We start from the raw sequence: 16,888 nt of genomic DNA, 5'->3' as shown, positions 1-16,888 counted from the left end.
GGTAAAGTATTCGTGGTGGGTGTTGCTCGAGTATAGAATTCGTTGAACCCGACTGGTTGTAAAATGTTACAGATGTATGTACGTAACTGCACTGTATCAAAAAAAGTTGGGGGGAGGGGGGAAGGGAAGGATTTTGAGATATTGAAAGCTGCAACAAAACAAGAGGAGAAAAATAATTAAGAAGGCGGCGTAAAGATCCAGATTTTGTTGATTTTGTTTAACCTCATAAAAAAATTAAAGAAGTAACTGGTACATTAGTAGGTACTTTAATCCCTTGACCCTCACTGGATAATACTTTCTGCCTCTTACAAACCTATATAGACTCTTTCCGCCTCTTTTTTATCATTTTACCTTTTTGCCTTTTTCTCCTCAGCTTCACTCTCTTCACACTTCCCTTGGATCTTTAGATAGGAAAAGACGCCATATGGTGCATTTCTCATATGTATGCCCAGGTGTACAACACTTCAAACACAAGGTGAAATGTGGATCTACGTGGATGTTTAAGTATTATCTCGATGTTCAAGTATATGACTAGGGAGGTGATAACTTTGTTTGAGATATTATCCCAGATGAATATCATATTTTCCATCTAATCTCCTCAAATGAATATCAATCTATGGTATACTGACGCTTTCTCTTCTGTCTTCTCTCTCCCTCTTTTATAAAAAGAAGGTTGGAATTATTCATATCCATATTCATATCCATATCCATGGTTTTACTCCAAATCCCCATGTAAGCGCGTCCAGCCCCTCGATTTTTCTACACGCGATGATTGGTTTAAATGTTCAGTCAAAAACACGAAAAGTTCCGAAGTACAAGGAAACACCAGGTATACATTTAATATCATTCACTGTCATTCACCCATCCAGCCAACCATCCATGAAAGAAATACCCCGCCGCCGTCATTTTACACGAAACAGCCACTCATTAAGTCCGAAAGTTAGATGAGGAGGTTGGTGATCTACTAAGGCTGAGGATTAAGATTATACTGCGTAGAAAAAGGAATATTCTTGATATTATTACCTATTATCACTCTGATCATTATCATCGTTATCGTCTCTTGCGCCATACACTAACTACTAGGTAACTAGTAACCCTCCCTTACTTGACTAGTCGAGACTCAAAAGATTATTCGAGAAAAAAGTAAATTTTCTAAATCTAGAGGGGCAGGTTCCGATGGAATTTTTACCTTACATTATATTACTATATTTACCATGAGACGAGGGGTATAACGATATACCACGATTAGGAACAAAGTACCTAGTCCTTGATGATAATTGGCAGATGAATGATAGATCTATGCTATTCATTCAGTGAGATTGAATTTACAAAAGTTTATACAGAAAACTTTATATGCAAAATCAATCAACTTCTTCCCAGTCCATTAGTTCCTCGACCTCAGACGCATATCTGCGGACAACTTCCTTACCTGCGAATTATCTCCCAGATATATATCTCACAAACATCGCATAACTCTCTCCTCTCTACCACAAACGCCCAACTAAGCCTTCTAAATCCTCAATCCTCAATCCCATCCAAACCACCAAAATGTCAACCCAATACGCCAACTCCATCCCTTTTACCGCAAACCACACCCAACAAGCCTTCAAACTGCTCGAACTACCCCCCGAACTACTCACCCTCCTAGAATCCGATACTCCTCCCACGTAAGCAAGCAAGCAAACAAACAAACAAGCCTCTTTCCACGCGCCCCGCTAATCCCAACCCCCTTAATCATCCATCCATCCATCCATTCATCCCTCCATCCACCTCCCCATTCCAATTCCAATTCCAACTCCAAAAACCCCCCCCCCACTAACAAATCCTTCCTCCCACCAACCTCTAGTCTCCAAATAAGCGCCTCCTCTTACGCACCCCACCACGCGCATCTAAGCGTCTCCAACACCGCCTCAAACCACATCCTAAAAACCTACACTCTTCGCCAAAAAAATACTTCCAACCCACTTATGTTACTTTCACCCTCTTCTGTCCAAAAGATCCCCGAAGAAGAACAAGAACAAGAACAGGCACCCTCATCTTTTACATCCATCACTCAACCAAGCATAACGCGAATATCTAGTGTAGATCAGACTATTGAGTTGATAGAACAGGAAGAAGAGCAGGATTTAGAAGGACAAGGACAGGGAGGAGAAAATTCAAAACAGAAAGAAAAACCAGTCAAGGTGAATAAATGGCATGAGAAATTTGCGCAGAGTAGAGGGAGGACTTCGAAGTGATGGGATGAAATGAAATGAAAGGAAAGAAAAGGAAGGGGGTTTGTTGTATTGTGTTATATTATGTATATCTACATAGGTAGATAAATAGCAATAATCTTAATATTCTCGTTCAATGAATATCAATTCTTGTTTCTTTAAAAGTTTAAAGTTAGTATTATTTATTATTTATTATTTATTAACGTAACTTGACTAGAAGTGGGTCATGTCATGATATGGGTCAGGTACCTTTACACCAAAATTTGTATGTAAAGATACTTAGAGCGAATTTTTCTAACTCTATAAATACTAGAGATATAGTTTCGATATTTTAAAGTATGATATATTCAATTTAAATATTTAATATGATAAAATATTATAGAGATACAATTTTTTTTAATAAAGATATTAAAGTTTCTTTCAAATTTTCGTTTTTGTCTAACAAAAATTACTATGGGAGTTTTTAAAATCGTATTAATTCAAGAACAATATTATTAAAAAGTGTTTTGTAACTTTAATACTATATTTTTATTAGATATCAAGCCTAATTATCAAAAAAAATAAAATTATCTTTAATATCCATAGAGATATAAAAAGTCGTTCTAAGTACCTTTGCATACAAATTTTGGTGTAAAGGTACCTGACCCATACCATGACATGACTGTCACGATTCATTAATTCACGTGACCTCGAGGACCTTTTGGACCTTAGGGTCCCAAGGGTCCTCAAAAGATGATATAGGGTATATAAACATTCATTTAGTCTCGTGGTTAAGGAGCTTCGTGCTCAACTTAGTTATCAATTAGTTTACCTACATTCTACTTGATCTAGTAACGACTTCACTTCCAAGTGAAGACCAGACGAAACCTTAGGCAGCCGCTGCCTCCAGTATAGTATCGTTACAGGTATTAGACTTACAAGGGTAAAAAGGTAAGAGAACAAGAGTTGAATTTTTATATTTTAATTAAGACTTATATCAGTCAATCAATCAATCAATCAGGTTAGTCTTATAACCGTACTACGGAGTAGGTTTTGGGAAAAGGCGGGAGAAAGACTAGGAGAGAAGGAGGGTGAGGAGAGTGAAAAAGAGATGTGATTTGAGCTTTTTTAATGGCAAAATCTAATTGTGGGTTTCATTATTAGAAACTAATTATCTTTTGTTCTGCACTCTTAACACACTTTGAACTTCTCTTTCCTTCACTTCTTCTTCTATAATTCGTTTTATTTCCCCTCTTCTCTGCCTCTCAAATTTTTATTTCACCTGCACACATCACCTACAGCCATCATCACCCAATGGGGGTATTTACAATTCTTGTATGTAATGAATACTTAAAGTATCAAGCTAGAAGTAAGGTTTGAAGAATTATGACATCTCCTCTGCAAATTGATGTAAATAGCAATTTCATGAATCCACATCACACCTTTTCTTGCCATTTTCATCCCCGTTCTATCAGACCCGACATTCTGTATATAGCACAACAAGTCCAGAAGAATCAAGTCGAAATACCAGGCCAATCTATCATCCATAATAAGCTCAAGCCACATATGCAAAAGATCACAAAAATTCAACTTACAAAATCTCGTCCTTTCCTTATTCCTCTTCGAAACTCTCACTTCATCACCAACTCTCAAAATCTTCCCCTCACTCCCGCCACCCAGAAATCCATATCTTCCAAAAATAGGATTATACTTCACACCATCATCTACTCTCCTATCTTTCATCAATAACTTCAATACTCCTTCTCCTTTGGGTGCTCCAGTTCCCTTTTCATGGTCGACATTTAAAGATACACATCTTCCACAGTTGGCTGTCAGGATAATTTCTTTGTCTTTATCAGAACCAAATGTCAATCCACCCCAGTAGTCTTCATCATAGGCGGAGGGGGAACCAGAAACAATTACATTGGCGCGGAACTTGGTAATATCCATTTTGGTGTCGCCTGGTAGACGATTTGACACATCATCACATGATGCTTCCGTGATGACAAGGTAAGGTGCGCAGTCATTGAAGGCAATTGTTTCATCAACCTGACTTGGAATTAATGAATTGATTATAGGAATGTATTGCAAGAGTTTCTTGGTGGGCGTCAAATTCATTGGACCTTCAGTAGCTGGTTTTCCAGGAAGATTTCCAAGAACGAGTCGACGATTATTGCCAGCATATGCGAGGATAACTTCAAAGCCAAAGTATTTGGTAAACCATTCATTGTACTTCGCTCCCATATCATAAGCTGTGGTTGCGCTCCCATGCATATCGACCTTGACTTGCTGAAGATTGGAGAAGGTAGAAGGTGAAAGTTCGATTTCTAATGTTGGACGTTCCTCGTTTGGAGAATTGGCGGCGTCAGGTGAATGATAAGTAACATAAAGAGTTGAATCTTTAATGGATGTATGGAATAGGACCATTTCGGGATGATGAGGCACATGCATATTTTGATAACGACCCAATTTAGAATCCTGATCGTGAATTTTGAGAAGCATAAACTTTCGATCGTAAGAAAAGCCCTCTTTAGTGAGGGTTGCAGAGGGTAGAGAACATCCTCGGAGAGATTTTATTGGGTATATATAAAGCTATCCGTTGTCAGTGTGATTGCACCCTTTAGTGGAAGTATTATGTAAACTACCTGACTGATGGTCATTTTTGGACGAGAGGTAAAATGCTCCACCATACCCGACATCAGTTCCAGAGACTCTACGAGTTTCTCCTCAGTCTTTTGAAGCTGTTGTTTTGCCGCTCGAAGCTCCGATTTTTTCATTGACAGCTTGATCAACAGATACAAAAAGAACCCGATTCTGAAAAGTGATACAACGTAACACTCGCCCAGAAAAGGTACATTTACGCTGCGGCAAGCCAATCTATCGAGGCTGTCTCCCAAATAGTCCATAATTGATTCTGAAGTTGCCATTCCTCCGGAGCTAGAGGTATTTATCGCTTTCATTATAAACCACTCGAGATTTCGGAGAAGTCGTTGAAGGAGTTGACCTAAAATTGATCTTGTAAAGAGAAGCCCCAATGAAGTTCCGGCAAATCACTTTATTCTTTGAAATGTCGTTGAGATGTACAGGATGGGACGGATAGAGTGAGAGCTTGATCAGACTTCCCTAGTTCGAATGGAGGGGTTAACCTATCTGACGAATCAGAGAAGGCCGGATAATCTTACCCGATAAGGTGGGTTTATTCTTCACCATCATTCTTCAACCAGCAGCGACAATAATGTGCATATCTTCTTGGGTATCCCGCCAGCTTTAGGAAAGCAATGGAACATGATAAAGATCCGCATACTTTTGGTGGTCACGTCAATGAGTGATTCTCCATCTTGACAGCAAAGTCAAAAAGAATGTGTACAAAGCAGACCTCTTCTCATCTTAAATTACAAGAATTAAGGACTAATATCAGATTACTTTCTCAGGAATTGAAAGATCCTTCCAACTTCATCTATTCAGAAATGCCAATCTCTCAATAAAGGTTAACATAATCCAAACTGTCATGCAAAGCTGTTTCCGGAGAGTTATATAAATAATAAATCTAATATACACTTTGACCACTGGTGGACCTCCATTTCTTTCATAATTTGGTATCAAGATATCAAGATGTATCAGAGAAAAAATAGGGAAATCACTGGTTTCATCACGTGGCCAGATGTCAAAATCATCTCCGTCGCTAATCCTATCCAATATCCATGGAAAAACCCCGCATCGCTTCAACCAGCTAAGTGGGATGTTTACCTCCACGTGCACCAACCATAGGACCTCAATTTCACCCGAGCTTGTGTACCTGCAGAGATACGATTTTATTGTCATAGGGATGCATTTCAAGATGCATCCTGGTCTTGAAATGCATCCTAGATGCGAAGGGAATCCACTATCTAACATTTCATATAAAAAGACCATGAATTCCAATTCTTGACGATGGAATGCTTCAGCTGTCAATTCTTGATTCCAATTGTTATCATGTTTTCTTTAACTGTTTGGTTCAGCATTTTGTCAATTGCAGGCGTTGTTTCAGGCGCTCATCCTCCTCGTGCTACCCCAGCTCTATATCATAATCCTCAGTCAAGCACGGAATCTCATGGTGCGAGTTGGATAAACTACACTGCCGTGCCAGGATTCTTCTTACAAGATGAAGCGACAACAGATCCATCGACTTTCGATTATGTATGTATTTTCTCACTCCCTCATCAATCGGGATGCACCTTCAATTTTAGAGTTCATCTCATCACACACGTATTGAGCCTTACCAAGCTAATCCCAAGATAGACTCAATGGAACTTTGGTCTCATCAACCGAACTTATCCCACCGACTCTCACGTCTCAAAAAATGCAACCCAATGGCGAAAATTTGAGAACTATGTTACTTCTTTAAACAAGAACTCACCGAAACATTTGAACTATAAGGTTTTGTTCATGGGTAGACATGGCGAAGGCTTTCATAATGCTGCTGAGACCTATTATGGAACTCCTGCTGTAAGTTACTGTGATTGAGAGATGTATTTGTAGATCGATTGCTAATGATGAATGTAGTGGAATGTATGTGCTTTTTTGAGTAGAGAATTTACTTGCGGCATGTTACTGATGACCTTAGTGTTATTATTCCTTAATAGATGGTAATTCAACCGTCACCGTAAGTAAAATCCTTTGAATATTTGAACTGGACTCAACATCTTCTAGTGGGCCGACGCACATTTAAATTCCAACGGAATAGCTCAGGCCCAAAAAGCCGCCGACTACTGGCTTTCGCGCATCCAGCTCCAAAACATCCCACTACCACAGTCCTACTACACCTCCCCACTATATCGCTGCCTTGAAACTGCAAACGTAACTTTTTCCACTCTCCCTCTTCCTAAATCTCGCCCTTTCAAACCTTTAATCAAAGAGCTTTTCCGAGAAGGTATCTCCGGCCATACTTGTGATCGAAGAAGTAACCGAACATTCATCCATGAATCGTTTCCCTCGTATAAAATCGAGAAAGGATTTTCGGAAGATGATCTGCTTTGGAAGGAACTTGAGGGTGAAGTTGCCATTGATCAGGATATTAGGAGTAAGAAGGTTTTGGATGAGGTTTTTGGGAGTGATGATAATACTTGGTTGAGTATAACAAGTCATTCAGGGGAAATTTCTAGTATTTTGAGAGGTATGTTTTGTCAATTTCTCGATTTCATCGTACTTCGAGCTCTCTTTCATGGGACTCTGGACTGCAACCTCTCAGTGTTCTCCAGACAGCAGGTAGCAACATCTTTATGGATTGACTAGAACCCTTCTGTCGATGGATGAGTTACATATTCCAGACTGTATCCTCATGTTATGGCTTGATTCAAGCCCTATCCTTTCTCATTCCAAAGTATAACACTTTACTAACGTTAAGAAAAACAGTCCTGAATCACCAAGTCTTCAGATTAACAACCGGATCCATCATACCCGTTCTCGTTAAAGCAGAGACGATCCCAGGAGACGCAACATCGACGTCTTATCTACCAGTAAGTATTTTCTTTTGAGCCCGATTGCCATTCCTTGTATTACATGCAATAATCCCTCGCGCTGATGCTGATGATAATGAATCTACTGTAGTGGACAACTATATCAACATGTACTAGTCCTCCAGCCAACACGGCTACCTCATAAGATGAAGGAACGCCAAATGAAGCCGAAGAAAGAATAGAAATATCGTCTTGGTAAAATCATTCATTTATAATAGCTACTTACTGGTACAATCAATTCTTAATACCAAATTTGATCCCCTCGGATGACATTTCTTTCCGGTTTCAAGTGAGATCCATTGCTAGATTCCAAACATCCCCAATTCAGAAAGTTCGCTGGATTTGGGCACTACCATATCATGTCTGCGTATCATAAACCCCATCAATGTTATTGGCATCAAAGTAATGTCCATTCCGCTTCTCATCCATCGCAATGTTCAACCCAATTCTAAGAGGATTAGATGGAATTATATATCCTTCAATACCATTTATAATATTTTTATATGTAAAAGGACAAATATAAGTTTATAATATAATTATATTTCAATAAATCTATTTTCAGATTACTTCTAATCCGGATTATCTTTTTATATCAAAAATCATTATTTTCGTCTATTGGTAACTTTATATCGAATAAATAAAATCGATTCAAATTTAAATTATAGATTGATTTAGTCTAGTACCCCTCTTTTCGGCCACCCTTTTTGTGACGCCTCACACCTCCAGGTCACGTGGCATGCCCCGTTTGTATTTAATCACAGGAAAACTCGCTACTCTTGTTTTCCTTCTTCTTTTCTCCTTAGCTTAGTATTTTCTAATACAAGATACTTTACCCAGTATTCTTGAGTGTGACACTTTTACACCAAAACTTATGATTTTCATCTATTAATGACTTTATATTTAATAAATAAAATTTGATGAAATTTGAATTATAGATTTGTTATATAGATGTTACGAAGTAACAGCTGATCTGTCCATACGAGCTTGGACCATGTGGAAAAGCAAGTAGATTCACATACAAAACTATATGGCAATTGACTTATATGGTCTCCCCACCCTAAGCAAGCATAGACATCGAATCTGATCGAAAGCACGTGATCAAGGATTCCCACCGAGCCTAGGAATCCCACTATGGTGGGAAATATTCCCACCTTGATGGGACGATAGAGGGCAGTGGGATGCATAGTACGAAGGTCTATATAACTGGAAAGAGTTTCCTTATTATAGAGCTTCGTGCTCAAGATCAATCATTTAGTATACTCTACTATTAGTTACGAATTGCATTATTGTCATTACTTTAAGTCCCTGCTTGACGCCTAGTTATAAACCACCTCGAGAGCCTAGAGCACTTCCACGTGATCTAGACAGCAAACCTCGTAACAAGTATATATTCTATAATTTATATAGACAAAAACGATACTTAGTATTAGACTCTCTTATTTATCCGAATGAGATTAGTTAGTGGTCCCCAGACTAGACAGCAGGGTGACGGGGAGGATGATGGGTAATAAATGATAATCTAGTGATGATCTAGAGATTTGAAACAAGCGGCTTCACCTATCTACCCTGATCCTACTATAATCCAATTCTGCCAGCTTACGATATACAATATGAAAAAAGCGCCTCCGTCTATCTACTTCAATCCTACTATTCCAATTCCAACTCTGCCAACTTGTACTATGCAACATGAGAGTAGATGAAACTAACTAGACCATGTACATCGATGAAAGGAAGACATATGCATATGTCTAAATGGGGGTTTGGAAGAAGGAAGTGGCGATTTTGTCATTGGTAGACTTTGATAATCTAGTGCGGCACTTGGAAATATCTAGTCTCACCCAGGTACTCCGAATTATAATACTAGCGCACCTAATAAGCTATTGGAGAAGAACCGCATTATATTTTATAAATTACACAAGTATTTTCGTACAAGAGAGACAGACAACAAAAACATACATTCATTTAGGATTCATACTAAATTCCAACTCTGTCAATATACGATATACAACATGACACAAGGAAGAATGTAGGACCAAGTATACAGAATAGGTTGCTCAGAATAGCGGATATGAAGAAGAGCCGCCCCTTTTTCGAACTAACTCCCTGATCCCTTACAATTCAGGTGCCCAGAGATCCAGATATGCAACAAAAACACACATTGATTTAAAATCGATGCTATGTTCCAACTCTGTCAACTAACAATGTGCAACATGAGACGGGAAAGAATATGAGGTTAGCTTTGAAAGATAGATATCTGGATTGGTGAGAAGTGCCACATCTTTGAAGAACCTTCTCTGGCTTATAAATCTACCATGAAAGCAGGTGGCACGCATACAGACTCTATCTCTGCTAACTTGACACCAGCTAACTGGATATTCTTATAAAGAGACATATGTATGAATATGAGGAGACTACAAAAACCACATGTCATGTACAAAAATTCACATATGCAGCAAGGAAACATCTATTCATTCGAAGCCCGTACTAATTCCAGCTCTGCCAACTTACTATATGTAACAAAAATGAGAATGTTCGATACTATGATACGAGATAGCTTGAGGTCAAAGAGATTAAGGCTAGATGGGTCGAATTGAAGAGCCGCACACAGAAACTCGTATATTCGGATAAGCAGATATGCAACATAAAATCCATATGTATCAAGCTAAACCAAACCGATTGGATCTAAGTAAATTGAAGTTAAAAGCTGCACTGTATGAGCAATCTCGTACTTCGTATAAAGGCGATATGCAACACAATAAGATGTATGCTCAGTCAAGCAGCGCAAGTAAAATGAAGCCAAGCAGATATTAGAAAAGAGCCGCACTAAGTATATGAAACTCGCATTCTCGCATAGAAAAGATATGCAACAAGAGAGATATATTTAGTGAATCAATTGAGCCAGATAGGCTGAAGGAAATGAAGCTCGTATATTCGTATAAAAAAGATATGCAACAAAATATTCGTTTAATTATTCACTTATTAATCATGATCCGAAACTCGTATCCTCGTATAGATAAAATATACAACATGAAAAGAATAATTCAACAACCTATGCTATATAAATAATAATAAAGAATCAGATTCTGAATTTACAGAAAGGGAGATTCTGGATGAGCTTTTATTGTGATATGTTGGGGATAGTTCCTTCCACACTTTCGCACCTTCTGACTCCATCAGGGTTTTCGTGAGAAATAATCAAGGAGACATAGAACAAATACTCTTCAAATGATACTTTTGATATAAAACCAAGTCGAGATATACAAAAAATACTCCTTAAATGGCACTAATGAAAAATAACTAAGGCGACGTCTGCAACAGAAAGTTACCATATTTCCCCTCTTCCCACCGGGAGAACTTACTATAACAACCATCAATGACAGACAGATATACAACAAACCTCACTCATTCTTCCACCTATCCATATTTATACTCAACTGAAACCCAGATTCCTCATTTATGCTTGAAAGCTCTCCATTTATCATACCCGGTCATCTCTTCCACCTTATCTTCATCCCGTACTCTCTTCATCTCCCAAATCCCCTCCCGAAAGAAGGAGAAACCGAGACAAATATTGTTGGGTTTCTTGAGACTAGAAAGAGCATCAGATTGAATTTTTTTGATTCTCTAGCTAAGCAGTTAAGCTGCGAGCATATATTCAAAAAATGAAGGAATAGGTTGGGTATTCGGCCTTCGGAATTAAAGTGCTTTGAAATCAAAATATTGAAAGCAAACAAACAGTATACCAAAAAGGAAAGAATGAATTAAAAGTTGAGTTTTGTTTGCTCCTTATATGCATATGCACTATATATGCATATGCTGCCAAGATCCCAGGAGGTCAACAAATATCCAACAATGAAGACGCAATATTCTTTTTCCCAAGCAAGCAGCTCAATTAATTATTTCTACAAGCAAGCGTCAGTTTATGATAGTATCTATATAGGGAAAAGAAACTTACCTTCCACTCCAATATACTCATAACCCATCACCATCACCCTCACCATCACCACTATAAATCCAACACCCTCATTATGTATATCGACTTCCCTAAAACTATAGAACAGTGAAACAGCAAGATATATAACAAACCTACGCATCTATGACCGGTCCACCCAACCAACCTATCAACTCACACCGGCAGTAAGGGTCAAACACCAGACTTTCCATTATGCCCTCATACTTACGATCTCGACAATTCCAATTCCCTATCCATCCACCACATTTTCAAGCTCTAATAGCAATCCCCAGATCGACGTTCAATCACCATATGAATAGATGGCCCTTTAGAATAATCCAGTATAATTATGACCAATGAGATGATCACTTAGGATGGGTTTATTGTATGGTATTTTGCACCTTTCTGTTTGTTGCCTCTTATGTTCCAACTTTCCACAATATACCCACCCTACCCACACCAAAACCCATTCACTCACTCCACCCATTCACCCCAACTTTAAAGACGACATAACCTTCTTCCCTCTGTACCATACCATACCATACCATACCAATACATCAACACATAACATCATCCTCCACCCCACCCCACAGAACCAACACAACCGTAACCCATTAAACCAAAGCAAAAATCGAAAAGCCCACTAGCAAAAAAATAACCAAACCAACTCCCCCACTAAACTAGTCAAGAAAGATGCCAAATATTATATATCATGACATCGGAAATTTCCTGCAGATCCATTAACGGTAAATATCCAAACTCTAAATCACATCAATTTTTCATTAATTTATCTTTTCTTTTTAAAGAGAAAAACCAAGCAACCAAGCAACCATCCTAAAGTTTTAAAGAACAAACACATTAAAAATAAATAATCCTAATCCTAATAATCCTAAACCAAAAACACCGCCCCAAGCAAATCAACCACTCCATCACGACTCGGGATCTTTTCTCTCTAAGTTTGAGATATACTGTACTATACTTAAAAGAAGAAAGAAAGAAATTAAATACTTTTACCACGAAAATCTACATAATAAAGCACATGATGATATCAAGAGGTAGATAAGAGATAGAAAATAGTAGATCCGAATTTCTTTACTTCCCTACCTAGTGTGGAGTTTTCTCCCCACAATGCGCTTTCAGGTTCCAGTCCTTCTCATCGGGGAAAAGAAATGTCATATTGGTGTTAATATTGATATTAATATTGGTTGGAACTTGGTATGAGTATTGGGGAACAAGGAGCGAGATCGACGGTTTATTCATGACATGTACCGTACGCTAAAAACTAGAATCACTAGGAAGTTTATTGGGGAAGGAGTGAAAAAGTAAAAAGATACCTAAATTAGAAGGAGGAACATGATTTCATAATGAGCGGGTAAATCTCTCACGCAATCCTGGTGTTGACCATGACGTTTGGGATATTTCTACTGGTATTTTTTTATTACTTTACTGGTATAGTAGAATAGACTTTGTATCTACCATCTACCATCTACCATCTATCATCTACTAGCACATATATCTTCCTCTCCTCCTTGATTCAGTATGCACCCATTTGAAGCAGATTAGTGCTTAAAGACCTCTAACTAGAAGGCACGCAGTGAAAAATCGACATGGTATTGGCCATAAGAGAGGAATTCCAACTTTCTGCTGGTGCAGTATATATTTCTCTCCGTAATTATCAATCAACTACCAAGAACGCAGATATGAAACTAACATATTTGCGACCCAAGCAGAATGACACTTGTCAAGAACATCTCTTAGTCGCAAGAAATTTTGTCCTCCTTCTCATAATCACTATCGCAACCCAGATCCAGACCCAGCTATAAAGACTAAGGAAGGCTAATAGGATTCCTAAACTGAGGATGTCCTTGAATGACCATTCCGTAGCTAGTCGAGCACCACCGTCGTTATTGTGACACTGAGATCTTAACTCTCGCTTTTAGATCGCTTCGTTTCTCCCTGCCTCTGCGTTATGGGCAGTACACTACATGCCATCGACCAAACCAGACACAGTCGCAAGTGCCAATATAATGTGTATTAAGATCTAGCTCTAGAAGCAAACCATCAGCGATTCAGCAGTTCGAATAGTGGTACAGTGTACCAATACTAGTTGATTTCCGCGGGAACCAGAGAAGTGAATTACCACCACCTGTGTTCAATTGAGGACTAATGATCCCAATGCCATTGATGTTGGCTAAGATTCGCATTAAAACTTCGCCTTTGGATAAAAATCATGATTCTCACAACCAACTTAGATCCGCAGAACCGTACTTTGTGATGGCGTTGAATGATTATCGGTTCAAATTAGCGACAGATAGGTTTCTCGCAAGCCTGACTTGCAATTAGCGGCGTTGAATAGAAATGATGGTAAAGTTCCATCCCAAGATGCCTTCCCTTACCCCTTCAGGTCATGCTGTCTGTCATGTCGCGATCTGCTGCGTACCTTACATGTTTGTAGGCCGGTTTGGACAACAGTAAGAATCTAGACCATTTTCCCAAATATCGCCAATATTAGAATAAAACATTCGTCTAATAAATCCTGCTTTGCACTTATGTACCCACTGAGGTATATTTTCTACTGGTTCGCACCCGAAAATCGGAGCTTCTACACTACTATTAGCATCCATTCGATATGACGGTGAAATTCCTCCTTCAATCCGGTCGCGTATCCGTAACGTTAACGTCCTCTAATAAACGCGTCCACCAGTCTTTGACTCTCAACTTCCCGAACAAATCACACAGAAAAGTCGGATCAATCGGCTCTCCAAATCCACATTCGTAAATCTCGCTGCGAGAAAGTAAATCCCAGTAAATCCCTCACTCAAGAAATATTCCTATGCACGGTAAGAGCGGCACATAAGATCGGTTTATTCATTTATGTTTCTCCATTGAACATTTATGGGGTCTTGAGGGAATCTTCCGACATGTCAATACCGCCAAGTTGTAACTGTAACGCTGCAATTGAAATAATTGGACGAGTCCCACTATCCCATAGCGATCCCCGGAGATGTTCGACCGCTGTCCCTACATGCGTCGTTTAAAAGTCTCCACCGCTCACCGCGGAATTAAAGTTTGAGGCGAACTAAATCGAATCCACCCGTCGTTCAAAACTCGCCACGTACTATTTGCGGGTTTGGTCTCTGTAGAATTCTAAAATATATTAATTGACTCGTTCAGGTAATACGCTAGAAGGGTCTTGGAAGCTGTAGAATGTGCTTAGTGTGAGGTCTGTGAGAATGGCTGATTCGTGTTGTTTGTGCCACCTCCCGAGGTATCTCCAGAGTCCAGAGTCAAGAGTTTCCTCATCACACGGCATCGATTCATTTGGATGATCGGCTTTGTCCAAGACATACATAAATACGGAGTAGTGGTGATGTTTGTCGATATGTATGTATCCTAATGCATCGTACCTTTAATCATTAGCCCTAGAAAGTCTCAGATCCGGAATGCTCGATTTGCCCCTCCAAACTGTATAGCTTTAGTCTCCACCGAGAAACATCATCCCAAAGTAGCAAGAGTTCCTTCCTTTCAATAACGTTTTTGAGCTCCAGTATTTCCCACAATTGGAATTCTTCTTCGTATTCTCCTGTCTTCTCTGCATATATTTGCCCGTCAACTAGTAGATCCTTCAGGCGTTCCGTGTGCAACCCCGCCAATTGCTCCACAAACCAAGTTCTTGAGATGCACTCCCGCTTTGAGTAAACGGCGCCAATAGCAAATAACCAAATCAGCCACTGACGAGATTGTTCTGTAATTTTCGAGGTATCAATTGTGGATAGAGATTCTTGTAATTGTTGTAGTAGGATCGAAGGACCAATAGTCGAATGTGGAAATTCATCAATAATCGATTTCATGAATAGTAGAGCTCCGATACGAGTTGCTTTGTTAATACCTGATTCTTGATTTATTCCCGTGGACAAGGGAAATGATAACAATTCATACTCGATCCAGTAAATATCGTTGAGAAAATCTCTCGGCTCGAGAAGGTTTCTAGATGAAGCAGCGAATTGTATGGATTGGTAGAATATAGCTAGATGTTGCATGATTTCCATGAGATTTGAGTGAATTCCGCATTTGGCGAATATAGTTGCAATGGAGGTATTGATCGACTGAATCATATGTGCAGGTAAAATTTGAGATATTGATATTTCCGAATGACTTCGTGGCTCATAGTAAAGATATGGTTCAGCAGCATAATCAATCGCACCAGTGATATCAGACCTTGAAGATAATTAAAATCCAATTTCTCCTGATTTCTATCAGAATGACCTACCGACGTAGTTTTGCCTGTATAATGATAGGTAGAGATGACATCGTGCCTCGCGTTTTAACCATTTGTTGTATACCACGCATGTGAATGTGCCATAAATCAGGATGACCTGTATATGCCTAGGTGAAATGTCAGTAGACATCAATTAATTACATAGCAAAATTTGATATGAATTATAGACATACTTCTCCCAAAGCCACACAAGACAGAGCAGCAATAGTACTGTCATCTGCTATTTGACTGTTTTTTTGGAGTTTATCTTTGACATTCTCTAGAACTTTCCCTAGATGGTACACAGAATCCTCCGATCCCTTTCCACCCTGAAGCAAGGAGAGATAAAGCGCGGCAGCATACAATATCGCATGAAACATTACTGCATCATTGACCGTGAAACGAAACCATTCGCTTGAACATAGAGGATTTGAGGAAAGGTATTTGGACAATGGATACATTCTCGAGCTAGCATAAGTAAAATATCTGCATAACAACAGATGTGTCGCTGGTGTCATTTCGATAGGCCATGGAGATAAGCTGAGAGCGGTTGGAAACCCGATGAGTCCTTCAATAACGAGATCATCATTTCGACGGCCACCTGTGTATACGACTGACTGAGGATCCACGACATGTTTTATAGTTGTCGAACGGACTTTCGGCCTCCTTTTACTTTCCCGGGTCCTTTTGCTAAGGTAATCATTCCTCACATGTTTCCGTACAAACTTTCGTACATTGACATCGGCTTTTGTTCCTTGCGCAGATGAATTGACAAAAGCGAAGTTTTGATTTGGTTTTCTCTCGTTATGGTGAATATCTATGACTGAGGAAGGATGAGTTGTGGTTGGGGATTTGCTGGTTGGCAGGCGACTTTCTTTGGAGGGGAATGTGATAGCTTTCCACTGCCCTTTGCGTGAGATATTCCAATTCTTATACACAGAAATTTTAAGACCTTTTTCATCCATAATCTGCGTGGTTTTGATGTCAATTG

At 39.1% G+C, this 16,888-nt stretch overlaps 8 protein-coding genes across 8 annotated transcripts; 5 read left to right on the top strand and 3 right to left on the bottom strand.

Annotated features, from left to right (window-relative positions):
- Nucleotides 1-1,548: 1,548 nt before the first annotated feature.
- On the top strand, nucleotides 1,549-2,237 carry SS1G_13779 (predicted protein; the record flags this gene model as incomplete). The annotated part of the gene is made up of 2 exons (XM_001585161.1): nucleotides 1,549-1,667; nucleotides 1,895-2,237. 2 exons carry the CDS (start codon nucleotides 1,549-1,551, stop codon nucleotides 2,235-2,237), a joined length of 462 nt encoding a protein of 153 aa, XP_001585211.1.
- A 1,469-nt stretch (nucleotides 2,238-3,706) lies between these two features.
- SS1G_13778 (hypothetical protein) lies at nucleotides 3,707-4,852 on the bottom strand (the record flags this gene model as incomplete). The annotated part of the gene is made up of 3 exons (XM_001585160.1): nucleotides 3,707-3,729; nucleotides 3,788-4,784; nucleotides 4,838-4,852. The coding sequence occupies 3 exons, from the start codon at nucleotides 4,850-4,852 to the stop codon at nucleotides 3,707-3,709; spliced, it is 1,035 nt and encodes a 344-aa protein (XP_001585210.1).
- Nucleotides 4,853-6,164: 1,312 nt separating this feature from the next.
- SS1G_13777 (hypothetical protein) lies at nucleotides 6,165-7,832 on the top strand (the record flags this gene model as incomplete). The annotated part of the gene is made up of 6 exons (XM_001585159.1): nucleotides 6,165-6,368; nucleotides 6,471-6,677; nucleotides 6,796-6,834; nucleotides 6,921-7,344; nucleotides 7,584-7,687; nucleotides 7,779-7,832. The coding sequence occupies 6 exons, from the start codon at nucleotides 6,165-6,167 to the stop codon at nucleotides 7,830-7,832; spliced, it is 1,032 nt and encodes a 343-aa protein (XP_001585209.1).
- A 2,507-nt stretch (nucleotides 7,833-10,339) lies between these two features.
- SS1G_13776 (predicted protein) lies at nucleotides 10,340-10,814 on the top strand (the record flags this gene model as incomplete). Its single annotated transcript, XM_001585158.1, has 2 exons — nucleotides 10,340-10,472; nucleotides 10,762-10,814. 2 exons carry the CDS (start codon nucleotides 10,340-10,342, stop codon nucleotides 10,812-10,814), a joined length of 186 nt encoding a protein of 61 aa, XP_001585208.1.
- A 761-nt stretch (nucleotides 10,815-11,575) lies between these two features.
- Nucleotides 11,576-12,187, bottom strand: SS1G_13775 (predicted protein; the record flags this gene model as incomplete). The annotated part of the gene is made up of 4 exons (XM_001585157.1): nucleotides 11,576-11,589; nucleotides 11,643-11,731; nucleotides 11,778-11,805; nucleotides 12,118-12,187. The coding sequence occupies 4 exons, from the start codon at nucleotides 12,185-12,187 to the stop codon at nucleotides 11,576-11,578; spliced, it is 201 nt and encodes a 66-aa protein (XP_001585207.1).
- A 580-nt stretch (nucleotides 12,188-12,767) lies between these two features.
- Nucleotides 12,768-12,860, top strand: SS1G_13774 (predicted protein; the record flags this gene model as incomplete). The annotated part of the gene is made up of 1 exon (XM_001585156.1): nucleotides 12,768-12,860. The coding sequence occupies one exon, from the start codon at nucleotides 12,768-12,770 to the stop codon at nucleotides 12,858-12,860; it is 93 nt and encodes a 30-aa protein (XP_001585206.1).
- Nucleotides 12,861-14,021: 1,161 nt separating this feature from the next.
- SS1G_13773 (predicted protein) lies at nucleotides 14,022-14,677 on the top strand (the record flags this gene model as incomplete). The annotated part of the gene is made up of 3 exons (XM_001585155.1): nucleotides 14,022-14,051; nucleotides 14,095-14,110; nucleotides 14,379-14,677. The coding sequence occupies 3 exons, from the start codon at nucleotides 14,022-14,024 to the stop codon at nucleotides 14,675-14,677; spliced, it is 345 nt and encodes a 114-aa protein (XP_001585205.1).
- Nucleotides 14,678-14,796: 119 nt separating this feature from the next.
- Nucleotides 14,797-16,862, bottom strand: SS1G_13772 (predicted protein; the record flags this gene model as incomplete). The annotated part of the gene is made up of 4 exons (XM_001585154.1): nucleotides 14,797-15,046; nucleotides 15,198-15,857; nucleotides 15,910-16,025; nucleotides 16,092-16,862. 4 exons carry the CDS (start codon nucleotides 16,860-16,862, stop codon nucleotides 14,797-14,799), a joined length of 1,797 nt encoding a protein of 598 aa, XP_001585204.1.
- Nucleotides 16,863-16,888: the final 26 nt, after the last annotated feature.

This window comes from Sclerotinia sclerotiorum, genomic scaffold (assembly GCF_000146945.2).
Source record: "Sclerotinia sclerotiorum 1980 UF-70 scaffold_27 genomic scaffold, whole genome shotgun sequence".
NCBI lineage: Eukaryota > Fungi > Ascomycota > Leotiomycetes > Helotiales > Sclerotiniaceae > Sclerotinia > Sclerotinia sclerotiorum.
The sequence above is the reverse complement of the archived record's forward strand: the minus strand, read 5'-3'. Positions and strand labels throughout refer to the sequence as shown.